The following is an 18050-nucleotide window of genomic DNA, read 5'->3' as shown; positions in this document are numbered from 1 at the left end:
CAAGACACTTACGCTGAGGCAACGGGAACAGCGATCCTCATCCGAGGCAAAGCTTTCCGAGGCTTGGATCCACTCGGTTTGGCCACCTTGGAAGGTTGGTCCGTGGGCTCGGCAGCAGCGTCCCTGGTCCTCTTTGTGCTCCGAGCACTCGAAGCCACGGGAGTAGCTGGCAAGGAACTCGGAACCACGGGAGGAGCTGGCGAGGCACTCGGGGCCGCTGGAGGAGCCGACGGAGTCACGGGTTCGTGACAGCGCTTAGTTCTAGGCTCTGGTGGTGGGGGTGGCGAGCTCTGCTCCCCAACTTCCCCCCTCCTCTTCGGTCTCCTCCTCCGTCTCCCCACTGTCGGAGACGTACTCGACGCTGTCCATGCTGCCCTCCTGGCTGCCTTCCTCTTCCTCAGCCGGATTCCCGTTCGAGACGGGAGAATACCAGTTGGTCCACGCCTGCACAAGATACAGTTGACAACATCAGACGTCAGACGGTGATGCAGGAAAAGGCGGCAAATCTAAGGGAATTGTAAGCACTCAGCAAGATATGCTCACCTCATTCGGAGGAGGGTTGTCAGCGCGGAAGGGCTTCACTCGTCGGGCTCCTCTGGGGTTATCGCAGGCGCCTGTGATGCCGCGGACCCACGCCGTCACAACCTCCCCAGTCACGCATTCGGGATGAGTCCGAGTGGAGTCCCCAGGCCCCGCGTAGTGCCACATGGTGTGGTGTCGAGCTTGCAGAGGCTGGTTGCGCCGACCCAGAAAAGTCTCCAGCAGATCCGTGCCCGTGACTCCCTTGCGGACGACATCTATCAGCGCTTCGACCAGAGGTTGGATCTGGATCTTTTCCATCTTCGTGAGCGAAAGCTGCCTGGGCGGAGCCGGTCGGTCTAGACTAAAAGGTGGCAGCCCAGTTGCGGCATTCGGATAGGCGACGTCCTGGCAATAGAACCAAGTCGACTGCCAGTTCTTAACGGACTCGGACAACTGAAGAGTGGGGTAGCTACTTTTGCTTTTCTTCTGGAAGCCTAAGCCCCCGCAAAGCTGGAGGATATGAGTTTTGTCGTCCGACTGGCTAAGTTTTTTGACGGTTTGGGATCTAGCAGAGAAGATGTACTTAAAGAGCCCCCAATGGGGAAGACAACCGATAAAGCACTCGCAAAGCACGACGAATGCAGAAAGATGAGCTATCGCATTGGGAGGAAAGTGATGGAGCTGCGCCCCGAAGTGGTTCATGATACCTCTGAAGAAGGGATGAGGAGGCAGAGAGAAGCCCCGGTACACGTGACTAAGCAGCAAGACGTGCCCGCCCTCCTGGGGCGCCGGCTCCGTCTCGCCCTTCACCGGCAGCCTCCACGACTTGTTGGCGATCATACCTTGGTCCACCAGCTCCAGCAGGTCGTCCGTCGTCACGGTGGAGGGGAGGAAATCCCCCTGGATCCAACCCGCCGGCAATGCCCGCTGTCGCCGCTGAGCAGGAGCCGCCGCCTTCTTCTTCTTCTTCTGCGACTCGAACTTGCTCGTCTGCCCCTTCGTCATGGTGGAGGCTGCAGATCCGCAGGGGAGGAGAGGAAGGAGGAGGCTTGGAGTGCGCAGGGAGCTACGGGAGAAGCGGGGCGAGTGCGAGTAATCAGGAGAGCACAACGAGAAACCCTCGCTGGGGAGGTTTAAATAAGCTTCCGACTGGGTCACTAACACGTGGCCCCGAAATCTTATCCCCGACCGGTTATTGCGATATTAGTGGAGGAGATCAAGGCGCGGTAATCGAGGCGGCAGAAACTACTCGATGACGATGTCGTCATCCCCGCTGAGCGCGCGGCAACCGAAATTTGAGGATCCCAGAAAATCCGTCGCTGTCAGTTGACCGATCACGTCGAAAGATTCCGCGGAAGCACTCGGTCTCTGACGAATCGTTTCACAGATATATCCACTCGGATCACTGGTCAAGAGGATAAAATGGATCGACGCAAACCACGCCAAAGTCGCATCCATACCAGTCGGATCCGCATTCCAGGCATCACTTCGTCGTTCCAACCCCGATCCATTCGGGGACTAATGATGGGGTCATATTCCCAGCGTAGGGTCATAGGCCTTCCCTATAGGTTGGGTCGGAACTGACTAAGGGCCTTGTCCCTTAAGAAGGGTAGTCCTTCTTAAGGGACAAGGCCCTTAGTCAGTTCCGACTGAATTAAGGACTTCCCATTATCCAGTCGGTAATGATTCCCCCCATCATCCAGTCGGAGATGAGCATTCGGAGCGTATTAAACTGCCGACTGGATTCCACTCTGTATATCGTAACCTCCCTAGAGGGCAACAGTCGTACGTTTTCATACACCATTATTAGCATTTAAGGCATACGTTACCTGTAACGTAGGCATTTATTCGCCACTACTCCACCCCTGCGCACCGGACCATTGTGAAGGGAAGCGTACTCTATATAAGCCGCCCCTCCCCACTGGTGCAGGGGTTAGCATTTTCAGGTAATCCATATTTCACTCGACATTAAGCTCCCAAGAGCACTGAGACGTAGGGCTTTTACCTCCACCGTAGAGGGGCCTGAACTCATACAACCTCGCCGTAGCTAAGGCTCTGCCCATCCTTTCGTACCCTACACATCTACTGTCAGACTTATACCCACGACAGTCGGAGACCTTTTCGCAGTAACCGGCTACGCGGGAAGAATTATGGGTACTCGGCATCGCGGTATCAGCCGAAGCTTTTCAGATGTCAGCAATCGTAGTGGCGCGCGCCCGAGTGCTCCCGATTTGCATTGCGCTTGTGATTAAGGGATCCTAGGACTAACGTCGGCCGCCCTCGCATCATGCAGGAGCGCGGAGGGGAACTGGGCCCATGAACCCTTTGCGTTTAGGATTTAGACCGGCGGGCTGACCTCTCTGATTAGTCTTAGGTGGGGCTGCGACGTGACGATATTCCAAGGCCGGGCAGGACACAGAAAGGATGTCCGACCAGAGTGTTATCGAGCGTGACGGGACATGTGGTGCACCCCTGCAGGGATGAAAATTAACTATTCGAATAGCCGTGTCCACAGTTACAGGACGACTTGGAATTGTGCCCTGATATTATACAACTACAATTGTTACTTAACTGGAATTAGTTTGCCTCGAGATTGCTTCCTCACAGGGAGTCTAGGGAGGATCATTGGGCGTGACCTCACTTTAATATTGCTGCAACAATATGACTATTAATGTTTTACCCCTGTTCTACTCTCGTCTATTGCTGCAAGACCCTGAAGATGCTAGTCTTCGATAGGACTAGGCCTTCTCTCTCTATTCTCGCATTGCTATAGTCAGTCTACATATAACACCCCCCCTTTGATACTGATGCATACTTAGAATAGTTCTGATGTAAGACTTCCGAGTACTTTGGATGAGTACTCACCGCTGCTTTGCTCCCCCTTGTCCCCTTGATTTGTTTGCTGCGACCAGATGATGGAGCCCAGGAGATGGAGGTCCCTGCTGACGACGACTTCTACCCCGACGATGCCTGCTACTACGTGGAGGCCGCTGATGATCAGGAGTAGTTAGGAGGTTCCCAGGCAGGAGGCCTCGCCTCGTTCGATCGTTGTATCTTTTGAGCTAGCCTTCTCTAAAACACCCCATGTTTTATGTCTGTACTCAGATATTGTTGATTCCGCTGACTCGTGTGTTTATCGAGCTTCCGTATTCTAGCCCTCGAGGCCCTTGGCTTGTAATATGAAGCTGATGTTATTTTATTTGTGTCTAGATTTGTGTTGTGATATCTTCCCGTGAGTCCTTGGGTTTGATCGTACGCATTTGCGTGTATGATTAGCGTATGATTAAACCGAGGGCGTCACAAGTTGGTATCAGAGCTGACTGCCTTTAGGTAGCCCCCTTTCCAACTCCTTGGCCGAAGTTGAGTCTAGTGTTTGAAAAAACTTTACTAACACTCATGTCGTGGCTTACGGGCCCACATCTCAATTGGGTGGTATTAGTATCTTTTACTCCTTTCCTATACTCTGGGCTCTACTCTCTCTTCTCTTTCGGGTCAAAGATTTTACTAACTCTAACATTAGGTTCTCGTAATCACATCGACCCGGAGCGCTGGACTATCTACTCTTTCTCCTGAATATATATTACACACACTGTCATTCGACATCCGTCAATCTTATTTTCAGATGCGTCCCGCAAGACAGCACGTGCGCCTGACACAGGCCACTGAGACGACTGGGTTCCCGGCCATTTTGTTCGACCTCCTGACCAGGTTGGGATATCGCTGGTACCCCGAGTACATTGTGTTCGAGGATTTCCACGAGTACAACCAGTACCAGGCTGAGGTTCGCACCTTCGACCAGATGGACGGTGAGACCCTTGAGCGCCACGTCTTCTGTGTTATTGGATTGTCGGTCGAGATGGTCGTCCATGATGCGGCCTACATCGCCATCACCCGTCTCCGTGGAGCGTACCCTCACCTAGAGGAGAGCCCTTTCAGATACATCCCGCATGCTCCTGCTGGGGATGAGACTGGGTCTGATCTCACAGCCTACGCTTCTGACGTTCGGGAGCGCAGCGACCGTTCCTACATCGCTGTCTGCGCCCCCTACGTGACGCATCGCTACGACGCGCGGTTTCTGGTACAGTACACTGAGGCACTGGATCGTGCTTTCCGAGCTCTAACTATGGAGCTGTATGCTACGCGCGCTCGTCTTTACAACGCGTTGACAGAGCTGCAGCCATCACACTGTCCGAGGGTTCCCCCTATGTGCATCCGCGAGCCGAGCAGGACAGAGCTACCACCAGCTCTCGAGTGGACTGATGTTGGGGGTAGAACCACTGCACTTGGTCCTCAGCTCCTCGACTGGATGCGGTACCCTCATCAGAGTCACAACGGGACACACGGTCCTGTTCCTACCTTCTATCACCGCCAGCTACCGGGATTCGTTCGTCCTCTCCGACGTTGATGTAGCCTTATCGCTACATCTCGTTGTGGTACTCTTCCACCGCGTGCCCGTGCCGCCTAGTGAGTCCAGGGTATCGTCTAATGCGTCCAGGCTATCGCCAAATTTCGAATTTGTAATCGTTAGTCTGTAATCGAACTTATGTATGGGTCTGTATGTCGAACTCAACTACTATGGAGTATCTATCGCATTTTCCCTTTCATCATGCTTGATTACCTCATGAATGTGTGCGATGCCTTTGCAATTACTTTAAGCTAAACTACCCCTGTTAAATATTTAACAGGATGGTTAGACCAGCTGGCCGCCCGCGTGCCCTGCCAACGATGCACCACCCCCGCCTCCTGAGTATATGGCGGGGATGATCCAACAGTTTGAGCTGAACCGCCAGTTTATGCAAGGGCTCATGGATCAGTTCCAAAGGCCGAACATGAAGCAACCGCAAGGCGTGACACTGCAAGACTTCTGCCGCCTCAACCCTGCGATCTACCGCAGCTCAACTCAGCCTCTTGATGCTGATGACTGGCTCTGTGACATTTCTTATGAGCTTGAGTCTGCCAATGTGCCCGTGGCGAGCTATGTCAACTTTACCGCCTACTTCCTGAAGGGTCCCGCTGCTCAATGGTGGGACAACCACAGGCGCTCTCAGCCCGATGGAACTATCATCACTTGGGCAGAGTTCAAGGCTGCTTTTCGTGCTCGCTACATTCCTCAGGGAATCATGGACCGAAAGAAGCGTGAGTTCCGCAACCTGGTCCAGGGCAACAAGACTATGGATGCTTATCAGCGGGAAATTCTGGATTTATCTCGCTATGCTGAAGAAGACATTGCAACTGATGCAAGCAGACAGGATAAGTTCCGTGAAGGCCTCCACCCTGATATCAAGCTGACACTCCTCATTCAGGACTATGCTGATTTCGCCACCCTGGTGAACAAGGCTATTCAGGTTGAGACTGGTCTGCAGGAATACAAAGATAGCAGCAAGCGCAACCGTGACATGGGCTCATCATCGGGCTCATCTACACAGAAGCGGAAAATCTGGATTCCCAACAACATGTACCATGCACCTGCTCCTGCTCCGAGGCCGTCCTATGCTACACCTCGCCTGCCTCCTCCACCACCTAGGCAGCCGAGGCTTCCAGCTCCACCGCCTCGAGTTCCTCCTTCCCTTCCTGAGGAGGGGTTGTGCTTCAAGTGTGGCCGTCTAGGTCACCGTGCTAGAGACTGCAGGCAGAATCCGAATCAGCTGACACATCCCTCAACTGGCAGTGGCAACAACCAAAACCGCAACTTCAACGCTAAGCCTCCTTATGTTCGTGGTCAGGCCAACAACATTGATATGGGTCAACCTCAAGACCAGCCTGCTACCATGATGGGTACACTTCTCGTTAACTCAGTACCTGCTTCTGTATTGTTTGATACAGGAGCATTGCATTCCTTTATGTCAGAAAGTTTTGCATTCATGCATGGCATTAAGTACGAAGAGATGAACGTCCCAATAGTGGTAAACACCCCCTCGGGCCAATGCCGACCCTCCATGGTCTGCTCCAATGTCCCCATTGAAATTGAAGGATCGGAATTCTTTTCCTCTCCCATGTTATTAAGTTCTTCCAACATTGATCTCATACTGGGGATGGACTGGTTGAAAGCTCATACGGCATCGGTCGTTTGTGCCACCAAGACCGTCCACCTCCTACACCCTTCAGATGAACTAATAAGCTACCATGCTTATCTCGTCCGTAATGCTGAGGCACGGCTGTATGCTTTGAATGCATTAAATGCATCGCCTCTTGAAGGGATTGAAAACATTCCAGTGGTTCGAGAATTCCAAGATGTCTTTCCAGAAGAACTTCCGGGGATTCCCCTTGCTCGAGCTGTGGAGTTTGTCATTGACTTGGTACCCGGTACCACTCCTATTGCCAAGCGTCCTTATGAAATGCCACCACATGAACTCCTTGAACTTAAGCAAGAAATTGACAACTCGCTCCGTCTGGGTTTCATCCGTCCGAGTTCCTCTGCTTGGGGAGCACCTTCTCTCTTTGTTAAGAAGAAGGATGGGACAAATTGATTGGTTCAAGACTACCGTCCTATCAACCAGGCCACTATTCAAAACAAATATCCTCTTCCTCGGATAAATGACTTGTATGATCAACTTGCTGGTTCCACCGTCTTCTCTAAGCTCGACTTGAGATTGGGATACCACCAGATCCGTGTTCGCAAAGAGGATATTCCAAAGGCCGCCTTTGTTACTCGTTATGGATCATACGAGTACACCGTCATGTCCTTCGGCTTAACCAATGCACCGGCAACCTTCTCTCGGTTGATGAATTATATATTCATGGACTACCTCGACAAATTCGTCGTGGTATATCTGGATGATATTCTGGTATTTTAGAAGAATAAAGAGGAACATGCCGAACATCTTCGTCTTGTATTGGATAAGCTTCGGGAGCATAAATTCTATGCGAAGTATTCCAAATGTGAGTTCTGGCTAGACGAAGTGACTTACCTTGGTCATGTGATTTCCAAGGATGGTATTGCAGTCAACCCCGAACGAATTCAAGCTATTTTTGACTGGACTTCCCCGAAGAATGTCAAGCAAGTCAGAAGTTTTCTCGGACTCGCCAGCTATTGCCGTTGATTCGTCGAGTACTTCTCCAAGATTGCGAAGCCCTTAACCAACCTTCTTCACAAAGGTGTTAAGTATGAGTGGACTGATAAATGTCAGGAAAGTTTCCAGGCGCTCAAGGACAAACTCACGTCCGCTCCGGTACTTGCTCCTCCGGATACGAAAAGGGATTTCGTCATATACTGTGATGCTTCTCGTCAATGAATAGGTTGTGTCCTGATGCAGGATCGCAAGGTGATTGCTTATGCTTCACGTCAACTGCGTGCTCATGAAGAGAACTACCCAGTTCATGATCTCGAGCTTGCCGCAGTTATTCATGCACTGAAAGAATGGCGACAATACCTTGTCGGTAATCGTTGTGAAATCTACACCGACCATCAAAGTCTGAAGTACTTGTTCACTCAACCGGAGCTGAATCTACGTCAACAAAGATGGATGGATCGTATAGCAGATTTTGACTGTAGTATATCATATACCCCTGGCAAGGCTAACGTAATGGCTGATGCCTTGAGTCGCCAGTCATACTGCAACCACCTCCAGGTTCATAAGGTTCATGATCGTCTGCAAGAGGAATTCCGTAAGCTGAACCTCCATATTGTTCCTCAGGGTTACCTTGTTCCTCCTCCAGAAGAGTGTCAAAAGATGAACCTTCATGTTGTTAATCAGGGTTCCCTCAGTAACCTCGTGGTTGAACCAGATCTTGTGAGCTCCATAAAGAATCTACAAGGCTTTGACGATGATGTCGACAGGATTAAGAGCTATATTGCAAAGGCTAAACCCTCCTTTTTCACTGTTGATGAAGATTGCGCCTTGTATTTCAAGGGTCGCCTATTCGTCCCAAATAAGAAGGAAAATCTCAGGATGACCGGGAAGGTGATGGAAGAAGCTCATGACACACCATTGTCTATTCACCCGGGTAGTACCAAGATGTACCAAGACATCCGACAAAGATTCTGGTGGCCCAATATGAAACAAGACATTGCACGCTATGTGGCAGAATGTGATATATGCCAGCGTATCAAAGCAGAACATCAAAAGCCTGCTGGAACTCTGCAACCTATCTCTATTCCCGAGTGGAAATGGGACTATGTTGAAATGGACTTTGTCACTGGTTTTCCCAGATATCAGAAAGGTAATGATGCTATTCTTGTCGTCATTGATCGACTGTCCAAAGTTGCACATTTCCTGGCCGTCAAAGAAACAATTAATGCTAGTCAGCTGGCAGATCTTTATATGTCAAGAGTTGTTTCACTTCACGGTATTCCGTTGGTAATCAATTCGGACCGTGGCAACTTGTTCACTTCAAAATTCTGGGAAAGTTTTCAGAAGGCTATGGGGACTCATCTGTCCTTCAACACTGCATTTCATCCTCAATCCCAGGGACAAGTTGAACGAGTCAACCAAATTCTCGAGGACATGCTTCGAGCTTGTGTCATTTCTTTCGGTACGAAATGGGAAGAATCTCTCCCGTATGCCGAGTTCTCTTACAACAATAGCTATCAAGCAAGTCTGAAAATGGCCCCTTTCGAAGTATTGTATGGACGAAGGTGTCGAACTCCTCTGAATTGGTCAGAAACTGGGGAACGATCACTCTTCGGTCCAGATATTATTCAACATGCCGAAGATCAAGTCCGCATTATTCATGAGAATCTGAAGGCTGCTCAGTCTCGTCAGAAGAGTCAGTATGACCGTCATCATCAAGATATGGTCTATCAACCTGGCGAAAAGGCTTATCTTCGTGTCACACCAATGAGAGGTGCACACCGTTTCGGAATCAAGGGCAAGTTAGCTCCTCGTTATATTGGTCCTTTCACTGTTCTCTAAAGGCGTGGGAGAGTGGCTTATCAATTGGAACTGCCGGCGAACCTTTCTCAGGTTCACGATGTCTTCCATGTTTCTCAGCTTCGTCGTTGCTTCAAGGACCCTATTCGAGCAGTGGATCATGGTATGCTTGAGCTGCAACAATACCTCTCTTATAAAGAGCACCCGATCCGCATTCTCGACCAAGTTGAACGTAAGACTCGTCGCAAAGTCACCAAGTTCCTCAAGGTGCAGTGGTCAGATCATTCTGAAGATGAAGCCACTTGGGAACGCGAGGATCATCTTCGTGATGAATACCCCGGGCTTTTTCCCTCTACCTCTTAATTCTCGGGACGAGAATTCTTGTTAGTAGGGGAGAATTGTCACATCCTTGACTTTTGTTACAGTAATGATTGTAATTAAGCGACGGTGATCCCACACTAATGATGCCACGTCATCGTTAATGATATCAACGATCTCATGTTGGTTGAAACCGAATCAAAATTCGATACTTTAATATGAAGTCAAACGAGGAAAGAATTCGGTTGTTGAAATGATAATGTCACGGGAGTTATAAAAATTCCCTAGCGAAGTATTAAAATGAATTAGGCACTTTTGGAATTATTGGTAATCCCAATAATTTTAAAAATGAAGCTTTAAATAAAATAGAGAAAATAAAATATAATAATGTAAAAGGGATAAATAAAAAAAGTATATATAATAAATTATAAAAGATAGTAAATAAAATTAGGTGCTAAAAAGAATTAGAAATAATAGAAAAAAAGGAAGCGGAACCCCCACGCCCGAGCCTCTTTCTCCTCTCACATCCCCCCCCCCCCGACCAGCACCAACCCGCCGGCCGACCGAGCCCTACCGGTTCCCCCGTCGGCCGACCACCCCTTCCTCCCATTCTGTCTAGGAGGGACCGCGCAGGGAGACCCCTTCTCCTCACCACGCCGGCCATCCGGCCGGCCCCGACCTCCGGGAGGTTTTCTCCGGCGACCCACCTCGCCGGATCCGTCATCACCGCCTCCGGGAACGCCTCCATGCCGTCTCCTTCGCCCCTTCACGCGAACTCCGGCTTCACCGGGTCCTCTCGTCAACGTCGGTGAACCCCTCCTCGGGCTCCTCCCACCATCGTCTTCCTCGCGTCGTCCCCGTTCCGTTCCGGCAGACGACGCTCCATTCCGACGACGTGATGTTCGCGTAGGAGAGATTGAAGTTAGTGTTTCTTCTCTGTTGAGAAGAGAAGAAGCGGAGAAGAAGACTCTGTGTTAACAAAGAGAGGGAGATGAGAGTTTTTGAGAGAAATAAAAATAAAACTATGTATTTGCGTATGTATGTATGTATTAGATGCCGTACGTATTTTGTATGTATGAGATGCATGATGTATGTATTTGCGTATATAGGTATATGGAGAATAGTTAATTGTTTCGTTATGTATCTGTGAGTAAAAATGTGTATTTGGCCCAAAGCCACTTACCGGTGGGGCCAACGCACCCCGCTGTCTATGACAGGGAGGCCCCACACCCTCTCTTTAAGTTAGGTGAAAATTAAAATATAAAAATTAAAATAATGTTTTTATTAAATAAATAAATAGATATATCAGTTAATTAATTATTTGGATAATTAGAATAATTAGAGTATGACACGTGGGTCCCCCACTAAATTAATCTAATTAATTAATATTTAATCTCAATTAAAACTTGTGCCTATGACGTTCGGGATCCACTAGTCAGTTGACCAGTCAACTGTTAATGTCAGCATGACATCATGCTGATGTTATAAGAGCATTTTATTATATTATTTAAATCTGTTTTTAATTCCTAATTATTGAATAAAACTTTAAAAATTAATATAAAATAATTCGTAAGTTAGCTCAAAATATTTTCAACATGAAAGTTGATCAGCAGAACGAGACGAACCCGGATACACGGTCCATTCATGTGTCACGCGTCCCTAGCATAGAAAACATGGAACATTTCCATCATTTTCGGTCTGACCGGTAGTAGCCAGAGACCCGGAAAATATCGTCAGATATTCTTCCGACCCGTCTATGACGGATGTTGCCGCGTTAGCTCATGCCTAGCCTACATCTTGTCATGTCATGCATTGTGTTGCACCGTTGCTATTATTTATTGTTTCTTCCCCCTCTTCTTACCGGTAGACCCCTAGACTGGCGCTGCTGTCGGGTACATCTACGACCCTGCCGATCAGTCCTTTGCCGCAGAGCAGCAAGGCAAGCAAACCCCCCTTGATCATTCCTATATCGCCTATGTCTTCCTTCCTACTGCTTGCATTAGTATTTTGCTACTGTTGTAGTTAGCTCCTATATCTGATGCATAGCCTATTTTTGATGAACTGCTACTTTCAGTCCTGTACCTTTAATATGCTTAATATAGGTGAAACAGTCATCCCCTCTAACCCCGTAGTCCAGTTGCCCCGCTTGTTTTCAAATCTCAATCCCTGGTCGACGAGCCAGACCAGACACATCACATACCCCCCCCTTAGTTGTACGACGCTATAGAGATACTATCGGGTACCGAGGGTGACACCTCGCTAAGTACTCCTGATGATATGCCTGTAGTATAGCTAGTCGGTCGTGGTTATCGAGGGTGATTCCTCTTTCACCATTCCCGACGATGCCTCTGCCATGCAACCCCTCAAGCGTGGGACCCTCGAGGGTGATTCCTCTAAGCCCACCTTGACGGATACATCGTTCGGAATCCAACGAGGGTGATACCTCGGACCCCCCCCCCCCCCCGATGTTACAACTACACAGTTACTCGACCATGTTACTGGGATCAATGGTGATTAGTTGTAAGACGGGTGGTTTCCCGCGAGATTGTGTTGATGGCCTAATTAAAATGTTAATGGATTTGGGTGTTTGATCTGGATTGGTCGGAGACCTTTTCGCACTAACCGGCTACGCGGGAAGAATTATGGGTACTCGGCGTCGCGGTACCAGCTGAAGCTTTTCAGATGTCAGCAATCGTAGTGGCGCGCGCCCGAGTGGCCCCGAGATGCATTGCGCTTGTGATTAAGGGATCCTAGGACTGACGTCGGCCGCCCTCGCATCGTGCAGGAGCGCAGAGGGGAACTGGGCCCATGAACCCTTTGCGCTTCGGGTTTAGACCGGCGGGGTGACCTCTGTGATTAGTCTTAGGTGGGGCTACGACGTGTCGATATTCCGACGCCGGGCAGGACCCAGAAAAGTATGTCCGGCCAAAGTGTTATTGAGCGTGACGGGACATGTGGTGCACCCCTGCACGGATGAAAATTAACTACTCGAATAGCCGTGTCCACGGTTACAGGACGACTTGGAGTTGTGCCCTAATCTTATACAACTACAATTTTTACTTAACTAGAATTAGTTTGCCTTGGGATTGCTTCCTTGCAGGGAGTCGAGGGAGGATCTTTGGGTGTGACCTCACTTTAATATTGCTGCAACAATATGACTATTAATGTTTTACCCCTGTTCTACTCTCGTCTATTGCTGCAAGACCCTGAAGATGCCAGTCTTCGATAGGACTAGGCCTTCTCTCTCTATTGTCGCATTGCTGCAGTCAGTCCACATATAACACCCCCCTTTGATACTGATACATACTTAGAATAGTTCTGATGTAAGACTTGCGAGTACTTTGGATGAGTACTCACCGCTGCTTTGCTCCCCCTTGTCCCCTTGATCCGTTTGCTGCGACCAGATGATGAAGCCCAGGAGATGGAGGTCCCCGCCGTCGACGACTGCTACCCCGACGGTGCCTACTATTATGTGGAGGTCGCTGATGATCAGGAGTAGTTAGGAGGTTCCTAGGCAGGAGGCCTCGCCTCGTTCGATCGTTGTATCTTTTGTGCTAGCCTTCTCTAAGGCACCTCATGTTTTATGTCTGTACTCAGATATTGTTGATTCCGCTGACTCGTGTGTTTATCGAGCTTCCGTATTCTAGCCCTCGAAGCCCCTGACTTGTAATATGAAGTTGATGTTATTTGATTTGTGTCTAGAGTTGTGTTGTGATATCTTCTCGTGAGTCCTTGGGTTTGATCGTACGCATTTGCGTGTATGATTAGCGTACGATTAAACCGAGGGCGTCACACCGGCATCATGTTTTGCTGCAACCGTTCACTAAAAAGTTGCATACACGTCACGTAAATTTTTGTTACAACCGGCGTTTGACTTTTGCTACCACGTACCATCAGATTCGTTTTTTTGCTACGATCACGTAGATATTTTTTTTGCTACAAATTTTATTTTTTGTTGCAACCGTTGAAAAATTGTTGCATCGCATCGAAATTTTGTTGCATAGGGAGGAAAATGTTGCATGCGGATCCAACGGTGCGGACGACGCGGGGTTGGTGGATCCTGCGGTCCGCGCGGCCGGCCGAAAATCAGGGCCGGCGCGCCGGCGCAGATCACTCCCCTTCCATAAATCAGCAGAAAAAAAAGAATATTTTTACGGGATCCTTGAAAATAAAGCAAGTTTTTACGAAAACTGTTGGAGAGGTTGTTTTGCCTCAACTTCACATAAACCACGGTTATTTTAAAGACAGGAGAACTCTCTAAACCCGGTAAGAAGTCAATTGGATCGGGGCTCTCCGTTTTTGCTGTTGCAACGCGGTACGCCGAGCATCCACCCGTCTCCTCCAGAATCTCCAAGCAAATGTTACAAGCGTACGGTTGAGCCGTTGCTCCGGCCGTGCGCGTGCGCAGCGCGCCATGCCTGCGATGCCCCGCGCGCGAGGACACAGCAGGCTGCCGTGCCGCGGCACGCAACCCATTCGGCAGCCGCCCCAAGCCGTTCTAGATTCACTTCAGTTCAGGCAGTTACTCTGCACCTCCGGTTCAGTTAAGAGTTGAGATGATCAGACAGTAAAAACACCTACCTGATGGTTCTGAAACTTCGCAATCCCTCCGCGTTGCGCGGGCCCCCGGAAAGCAGCGGCCGCCCGCCCATCCATCGTCCATATCCCATCCCACCCATCCATCCAATGTTTAAAGCCTCGGTACCTCCACACTCCGCTTGTCCATTACCTCGCAGCTCGCCGCTACCCACCCACGCTCCACTATAGCCCTGTGAGCCTGTGACGACGTCAGAAAGGCGCCATGGAAGAGGACAAGAAGCAGAGAAGAAGGCGGGGCCACCCCCTCCTGCGGGGAGGAGGCCCGAGGTCGGAGCCCTACACGCATGGCTTCTCCGCCACCCAGATGATGGCGCTCACCGCCGTGTGCGGCGCGCTGGTCCCGTCGCTGCCGCCCGACGGCCACCACCTAGCGATGGCCGACAACGGCAAGGCTGTCCGGGAGTTCTTGCTCGCATCTGCCGCCGACCCGCCCGTCCCGGACGAGGTTAGTAGCTACGAGCCTACGATACGGCGACGTGTCTTGACGACCTGCGTTTTATTACCGACCGGTGGCTAACTCTGTGCGTACATGCGCGCTCGATCAGGTCGCGCAGCTGATGTCGGCAATGTGTCTCCGGGAGGCGCTGGCGCTGGTGCGGACGGTGCTGTGGCTGCTGGGCACGCGGCTGGGGACGCTCGCGCTGTGCGGCGCGCGGTGCCTGTCGTGGAGCTCCCCGTTCGTGCATAGGTTCGCGGAGATGCCGGTGGATCGGCGGGAGGACGCGCTGCGCCGGTGGAGCCGGGAGACCATGATCCCGCCTCTGCGCCTCTTCTTCCTCCTCGTCAAGGTCTACTGCCTCTACGTCTTCTACTCCTGGGTAAGCACGCAGCACGCCTACTGACTTGACTTCTTATGTCTTAACCATTTGTCACACCCGGTACAAGTCCATGTGCAGTCTGCAAGTGGCAACATTAGCTAGCTTCTCGGGTGCAAATCGGCATACGGCAGCGTATGTACGAGTATACTTGTGGTGGTGGTGTAGCATAATACGATCTCGCTGTTGGCCATGGCGCCTCTGCGCGCGCGCGGCACAGAGCAATAATGGACGCATGCATGCACGCTGTGTACGAGTACTTAGCAGTCAGTGTACCACGGCTTTCATGATAGTCTGACGAAAGGCCACGTGCCCTTTGTGAACATCGGGTGGTTCGTCAGTAATCGTTTTACTCCTTGGGCCGAACGTGTGAATTGTAGGCCTAGAGCGCGATGAATCACCGCCGCAGCGCCCCTGATGGTGATGCATCGATGGATCCATGCCGATCGTGATGTGCACCGGTGGCCGTTGGTTATTTACCGTATATAATAATTCAAGAGGGTGAGACGTGTCCCCCATTTTTGGACTTTATTAGTGGTTGGAGACTCGAAGCACAACAAAAAAGAGTGAGGATTTTCCATCAAAAAAGGGACAAGTTCCGTAGACTTGATGGCACCGGCACACTTAATTTCTTGTTGCGCTTTCCTATTTTCCCCCCAAAATGTCTTGGTTGCGACTTCGGAACATACCGCTAATTCTTCACCTTCTCCGACGAGGCCAATTGGGCCCGAATTTAGGAAGCATGCTACTAGAAACAGATTTTTGAGTTGAAAATGACAGCAACCAGCTCTGACAATGCAGTGGGTTTGTTGAGTTGAAAATGACAGCAAACAGCTCTGATTCATGGTGTTTCATTTCCCGCAGACCGACGACAACTCGGAGAATCCTCACTGGCAAGCAATCGGCTACAGCCCGCCAACCGACGAGGCTGCGGAGCAAGAAGAGCAGGCAAGCATCAAGCGGCCACTCGAGGACGGCGTGGTCGAGACCATCCACCAGACCGACGCCTCCCTCCCGACCAGCCTCGCCGAGAAGGGCCTCGCGGTGACCGAGGACGCGGCACGGAACGTGTGCAGGATCGAGTGCGATGTCGTCATCGTCGGCTCCGGCTGCGGCGGGGGCGTGGCCGCCGCGGTGCTCGCAGGGGCCGGACACAAGGTGGTGGTCATCGAGAAGGGGAACTACTTCACGGCCAGGGACTACACGTCCATCGAGGGCCCGTCGATGAGCCAGCTCTATGAGTACGGCGGGTTCATGAGCACGCTCAGCGGCAGCGGGCTCCTCCTGGCCGGCTCCACGGTCGGCGGCGGCTCGGCCGTCAACTGGTCGGCCTGCATCAAGACGCCCGACAGCGTGCGCAAGGAGTGGGCGGCCGCGCACGGCCTGCCGCTGTTCGACAAGTCAGAGTACACCGCCGCGATGGACGTGGTGTTCAAGCGGCTTGGCGTCACGTCGGGTTGCAAGGAGGAGGGGCTCCAGAACAAGGTCCTTCGCAAGGGGTGCGAGAAGCTGGGGTACAACGTAGAGCCGGTGTCGAGGAACTCGTCGGAGGGCCACTTCTGCGGCAGCTGCGGGTACGGCTGCCGCACCGGGGACAAGCGCGGCACAGACACGACGTGGCTGGTCGACGCGGTGTCCCGCGGCGCGGTGATCCTGACGGGTAGCAAGGCGGAGAAGCTGCTCTTCACCGACGCGGCCGGTAAGAGGGGGAAGAGGTGTGCCGGCGTGGTGGCTGCCAGCTCCAACCCGGCGATCACGAGGAAGCTGGAGGTGCGCGCCAAGGTGACCGTGGCAGCGGGCGGCTCGCTCCTGACGCCGGTGCTGCTGCGCGGCAGCGGGCTCAAGAACCCGCACATAGGCAAGAACCTCCACCTCCACCCGATCGCCATGGCGTGGGGCTACTTCCCGCCGGACAAGATGCCGGAGCTCAAGGGCAAGATGTACGAGGGCGGCATCATCACGTCCCTGCACAAGGTGGAGGCCGACGGCGACGGGCTGCCGCACCGGGCCATCCTCGAGACGCCGCTGATGGGACCGGCCGCCGCGGGGACGCAGTTCCCCTGGGTGTCCGGGCGCGACATGAAGGAGCGGATGCTCAACTACGGGCGGACGGTGCACATCTTCTCCCTGGTCAGGGACCACGGGTCGGGGACGGTGCACGGCGAGCGGCGGATCGCGTACCACCTGGACCCGGTGGACAGGGAGAACCAGCGCGAGGGCCTGCGGCGGGCGCTGCGCATCCTGGTGGCGGCCGGCGCGACGGAGGTCGGCACACACCGGAGCGACGGGCAGAAGCTGAGGTGCAAGGGCGCCACGGACGAGGAGGTTGAGGAGTTCCTGGACGGCGTCTCCGGGGTGCGCGGGCCGCAGTCCAAGAGCGAGAAGTGGAGCCTGTGCTGCACGGCGCACCAGATGGGCAGCTGCAGGATGGCCGCGACGGCCGGGGACGGCGCCGTGGACACGCGCGGCGAGAGCTGGGAGGTGGAGCGGCTGTACGTGTGCGACGGCAGCGTCCTGCCCGGCGCGGTGGGCGTCAACCCCATGATCACCATACAGTCCGTGGCCTACTGCCTCGCCACCGGCATCGCGGAGCAGCTGAGACGTGATCAGTCCTCCGGAAAAAACTAGTACATGAATAGTCGCGGCATGTACGCGGAATAATAAGTTGGAATAAGTTTGGGGCTTGTTTGTGATACAAGAACGACGCGGATCAGTATGGACTATGGTTATCCCCATTTGATTCCTCGGTTGCTGTACATACGGCAGGCATGTGGCAAAATTACGAAGTGTTGCTGACTCATCTTGGTCGATGCAGTACTGCCTCCTGGCATCATATTCCTCAGTTGCTGTACACTTTGATTGAAATCAAATGGTGCAATAATGAAGTTCATGAAAATATACCGTCAACTACGATATAAAATAGTATCACTAAATGCAAAAAAAGTTTTAACATAATACACACGTAAGCGCACGTAAACACGCGCAT

The 18050-nt window shown here is 51.8% G+C and overlaps 1 protein-coding gene across 1 annotated transcript; it reads left to right on the top strand.

The window, feature by feature from the left end:
* The first annotated feature begins 14352 nt into the window (after nt 1–14352).
* On the top strand, nt 14353–17864 carry LOC123403535 (long-chain-alcohol oxidase FAO2-like). Its single transcript, XM_045097466.1, has 3 exons — nt 14353–14694; nt 14795–15067; nt 15929–17864. Exons 1-3 carry the CDS (start codon nt 14452–14454, stop codon nt 17690–17692), a joined length of 2280 nt encoding a protein of 759 aa, XP_044953401.1. The 5' UTR covers nt 14353–14451; the 3' UTR covers nt 17693–17864.
* The last annotated feature ends 186 nt before the right edge of the window (nt 17865–18050 follow it).

The sequence above is a fragment of the Hordeum vulgare genome, chromosome 6H, assembly GCF_904849725.1.
Source record: "Hordeum vulgare subsp. vulgare chromosome 6H, MorexV3_pseudomolecules_assembly, whole genome shotgun sequence".
In the NCBI taxonomy this organism is placed as follows: Eukaryota; Viridiplantae; Streptophyta; class Magnoliopsida; order Poales; family Poaceae; genus Hordeum; species Hordeum vulgare.
Note: the sequence above shows the minus strand (reverse complement) of the source record. Positions and strands in the feature narration are given on the sequence as shown.